At 41.1% G+C, this 4,999-nt stretch overlaps 1 protein-coding gene across 1 annotated transcript; it reads right to left on the bottom strand.

The window, feature by feature from the left end:
• Nucleotides 1-1,698: 1,698 nt before the first annotated feature.
• DEFB134 (defensin beta 134) lies at nt 1,699-4,452 on the bottom strand. Its single transcript, XM_024996387.2, has 2 exons — nt 4,261-4,452; nt 1,699-2,025 (listed from the first exon to the last, which is right to left on the bottom strand). The coding sequence occupies exons 1-2, from the start codon at nt 4,316-4,318 to the stop codon at nt 1,883-1,885; spliced, it is 201 nt and encodes a 66-aa protein (XP_024852155.1). The 5' UTR covers nt 4,319-4,452; the 3' UTR covers nt 1,699-1,882.
• Nucleotides 4,453-4,999: the final 547 nt, after the last annotated feature.

Genomic DNA, 4,999 nt, shown 5'->3' with positions numbered 1-4,999 from the left:
TACCTCATTGTGGTTTTGATTTGCATTTCTCTGATAATGAGTGATGTTGAGCATCTTTTCATGTGTTTGTTAGCCATCTGTATGTCTTCTTTGGAGAAATGTCTGTTTAGTTCTTTGGCCCATTTTTTGATTGGGTTATTTATTTTTTTGGAGTTGAGCTGTAGGAGTTGCTTGTATATTTTTGAGATTAATTCTTTGTCAGTTGCTTCATTCGCTATTATTTTCTCCCATTCTGAAGGCTGTCTTTTCACCTTGCTTATAATTTCCTTTCAGAGTCTGAGAGTTTTCTTGGGTCCTGTCTGGATGCCTTCCTTACTCTGGATACTGAACCATGGTTATCACTCCAGGTCATGTCTAATCCCATCCCTTTTTATCCCCTGTCCCCTAATGACTCCACAGGAGAATTTGGGCCTCTGAGAAGGGGATTTTTAGTATCTTCCCTGCTAAAGACACCAACACTGGATTTTATCAAAGGTTGGATAGTGTCTGGGAATGTGGAACCCCTTACAACCCTTCATTCATTTCAACCACTGTTATCCTTTTGTCTTTTCTCAGTATCAGTGAGTAGCTGGAAAGGCGGGGCTGTCATTCAGGCCAGGCCTTGGGCACAGTTTTCTCAGTCCTAGTCTAGGTCAGTGATTGGTTCTCTGCAGTTAGAGCCCTGTCCTCTCAGAATCACAAGAGAGTCTGAGCTGAATTCAGCAGTGAAGCTGAAGAAGATTGCTGCACACCCAGAATCTGCCCCCTTCCATCGCTGTACTGCTTATCCTGAGCAGCAGGTGCTGAACTCATTGGTGCATCTGTACATGGGTTGGTGACACTGAAAAGTGAGGCAGATGTGCAGCAGCACCACAGTAGTCAATGGGACAACCACTGAGCTAGTGGAAGTTGCTAGGTTTGCCTGTCACACTTTTTTCCCTTTTGCTTTCTTTTTCTTTTTTGGCCACACTTCAGGGCATGTGGGATCTTAAGTTCCCTGACCGGGAATTGAGCCATCAACCCCTGCAGTGGAAGTGCAGAGTTAATCACTGGACTGCCAGGGACGTCCCTGCCTGTCGTACTTTTGTAAGGTTCACTGGTAAACAAAACAATGAATTCTAGTGGGACAGTTTATTATTTACACACAGCAAAGCAAGACCAGCAGGTGTGTTAGCTCCTAGTCTCACAGGATGGCACTCCCCCAGAGTGGGAGATGGTAGGTGGTAGAGGTGGTGAGCCACTCAGCTGTGGAGAAGCCAACTCTGAACTATGGCCAAGTGGTCTGATAGCTGAACCCAAGGGGGTTGAAGCGGAAAGTCACATAATTTCATTCTCTGAAACCAGGGAGGTGGATGAGAACCTGCTTTGTTACAGCCCATCGTAACATAGCTTTTGTCCTTGTGTTTCAAGACCTTCAGGGTCAGACCCAGTCAAGACTCGTGCAGCCTTAAGTGAAGTCAAAGTGGTCCATGTGAGAGATATATAAGGTCATTAGAGGCTGGGCCAGGTCTGTTCCTCTACAGATGAGAGGCTCAAAGAAAAGGTGAATAGGGAACTGAAGGTATGGTAGGGTAAAGCCTAGGTGTAAAAAGATGTTTCTATAGTTTTGGGGCCTCTATAAATAATGTAGATAACCTTTCTATGAGTAAAGATAAAAATAGGCACTGAGGAGACTGTGCGTATCACTTTGAAGTGAGGAAAAATATATTATAACCTGTTTTCCTGAGGACCTTAAATGTCTTTAGGAAGACATCAGCTCAGCTTTTCAAATCTAATATTATAAGGTTTCGATGTTCTGATGGCTTATAAAAATGCTGAAAACCAACAACTGTGGGCACATCTCAGTGTCAGAGTTCAGTTTAAATTCTCTGTCAAGTTAATTGGTATTTACTGGCTTCTTAAGTCAGGGCTCAGGATTTCCTTTGAGACAGCACTCCAGCTGAAACATGCAGTAGGCAACTAGCATTTCACTTCCAAAGCACTCAAGTCTGCAGGTACCATTTATGTGACATCTTCTGTATAATTCTGATGATAATGGATTCAAGCCTGGAAAGAAAATGAATGGAAAGATTATTCATGATAGACCTTTCTGTACTATAGAATGACCAGTCCTTCCATTTTTGTCAAAGTGGGTTCCAAGAGACCTGTTCATAGTCTGATACTATAATTGAAAAAATTTAAAAAGCTATGGATTGAACTGTGTCCTCCACAGGTTCATATATTGAAACCATAATCCCCAGTGTGACTGTTCTTGGAGATAGGGACTTTAGAGGTGACAGTAAAGTTAAATGAGGTTATAAGAGGGGGGGGCCTGGTCCAACAGAATTGGTGGCCTTTTTGACAGAAAACACAGAAAGAAGATGGCTGTCTGCAAGCTAGGAAGGTAACTCGTATCAGAAACTGAATTGGTCTTCAGTTGCTCTTGGACTTTCCAGCCTCTGGAACTGTGAGAAAATAAATTTTGTTTAGGCCTTGCCATACATGATATTTTGCTATGGTAGTCTGAACTGACTGAGACAATTAATAACTTGGAACTTTGCCCAAATTGGTCGAATAATAAATTCTATAAACAAGTTACCTATGTATGTAGTCATTAACAAAATATTTAATTATTTGTTCATTCTCAAGCCAGTTTTTTATAAATCCAGGTACTGTTTAGGTACAGATTTGAGTATGATACCGCAAAGAATTTTTGGTCTTGGCTAAAAAGGAAGCACAAAAGATGCATGAGAGAGAAGAAAATATTACAAGTCCAGTGAGATATATGCAACATGGAGTGGTGGTGTGAGTTCAGAGGAGGATGGAAGCCATTCTGAGGATGGGATGTATTATTGGAGCCCAAGGCGTTTGAGCTGGACCTACAGTTTAGTGGACACGCAACTCTACAGAATCATCAGAATATGAATGTTTATTTTCGTATGTAAGAGAGTGTTGAAAGGAGAAAGAATGCTAAAATTTGGCCATCTGTGGAAATTTTGAATAAGTGTTTACCCCATTTATTTTGCCTGGAGCTTCCCTGGTGGCTCAGACCATAAAGAATCTGTCTGCCAATGCAGGAGACCCAGGTTCAATCTCTGGGTCAGGAAGATCCCCTGGAGAAGGGAATGGCAACCCACTCCAGTATCCTTGCCTGGAAAATCCCATGGACAGAGGAGCCTGGCAGGCTGTAGTCCATGGGGTTGCAAAGAGTCAGACGTGACTAAGCGATTAACATACACAGGAAAAGAGGAGGTCAGGGTTACTAGGTTAGCAAGATGGATGCCTAACAAGATGTGAAGTATTAATGGTCTATATGTGAAATTTGTAATGATCTCTATAAAGAAAGAAGTTCTTATAAAAATAATAAGCTATGGGCATGTATACAGCACTGAAGGGAATATTGTAGACTGTGCACTTGTTCACTGTCCAGAGCCCATGGATTCATTGCATGAACCATAGTGGAATTGTAGTGGCCTGTAGAGCTTCTAGAGGCCTGGATTCTATAGATTCTTAAATCCAGCCTGTTGAGTCACATGATATGAACATCTGGTTCATCTGCCTAGAGAATACATGAGAGATTGAGAAATTAAGTAGGACCCTTCAACATATGGATGTGAACTGATTCAGTAACACTAAATGAAGAGAATTCTCAAGATGAGATTTTCAAAGTCAGTAATGGATGCGGTCAGTATGAGGCCAGCTTGTGCTCTCTGTAACATTTCTCCAGCTGCTACCTCATCTAATCAGATATTTCTCACATCACATGAAGCCCATCAAATCTCTTGGGTTATGGCAGTTCCTAATCTGTTTCCCTGTGTACCTGAAGGATCTACAAATGGTAAGTTAACGGTGAGTAATTTGAGTATATTGGAAAACTTAAAAATTACATTATTACTGCTTGCTGGTGTTGACTGCTATACCTAGGCATGTTCCTAGTAGAGATGAGTAGAGTTGAGTAGAGATACAACAACTGTAGCAAAACAAAATGGAGTATTACTAATAAAAATATAATGATAACTCTTGTAAGTCAGGAACTGTACATATGTATAGGCATATTCTATACATTATTTTATTTAATCCTTGCAAGACTCTGAAGTTATTATTATTTCCATTTGGTAAATGAAGAAATTACATTTCAGAGATGCTCAGACTTCTGCCTCAAACTGTACAGCTGCAGTTTGGAGAGCCAAGATTCAAGGTACTTCAAAAATTACAGAGTTTATGGTGGTAGGACATTCATAGGCTTGCATAGTGCAATTGCTCTTCTAGACAAGGATTCTCCCAGGAAGATTCCCATTTTACCTGCTAGTGCTGTATCCCAAAAGATGAGAAACACAAACACAGTGAAGGGAGACTCCATGGCTGGCACTTTCTTGTTGAGGAGGCTTCTGGCAGGGTCTGATGCAGGCTGTCCTAGAGCAGAGAGGGAAAGATGAACATGCCATTCAGCACAAACCTCTCAGGTCTGGGGATGATCTGCTCCAGGTAGATATGCTACACTGACCTCCCCTGAGGCAGCTGAGCTGGCAATGCTTATATGAGGAAAAAACAACCAGCCGTGTCCTGTTTGACAGCTTTTCCTATTGGCAAAGGCACTGCTCACCCCCTTGGAAAACCTGGATTTTCCAAAAGACTAACAGAGACCTTTTTTAAAAGAATTTATTTTGTTTTTATTTATTTTAAATAAATAAAGTTAATTGTTTGACTTTTATGTTACAACAGAAATGCAATTCTAGAAAATTCATAAAATATTGAGAATTACAAGGAAAGAAGTTACACTTGAGCCCCACCTCTTCAGACACAACGTGTGTGTTTCTCAAGGAAGTTGATTGTATTTCTAGTTTTTTGTTTAATATTTTATCTTGTATAGTTACAGGCATGATATACCCATATTTATGTATTCTGCTTTTGTAAGGTGGTATCAGTTCAGTTCAGTCACTCAGATCCGTCCAACTGTTTGTGACCCCATGCACTGCAGAATGCCAGGCTTCCCTGTGCATCACCAACTCCCGGAGCATGCTCAAACTCATGTCCATTGAGT

The sequence above is a fragment of the Bos taurus genome, chromosome 8, assembly GCF_002263795.3.
Source record: "Bos taurus isolate L1 Dominette 01449 registration number 42190680 breed Hereford chromosome 8, ARS-UCD2.0, whole genome shotgun sequence".
Taxonomy (NCBI): Eukaryota; Metazoa; Chordata; class Mammalia; order Artiodactyla; family Bovidae; genus Bos; species Bos taurus.
This window is presented reverse-complemented; position numbering and strand designations above follow the sequence as displayed.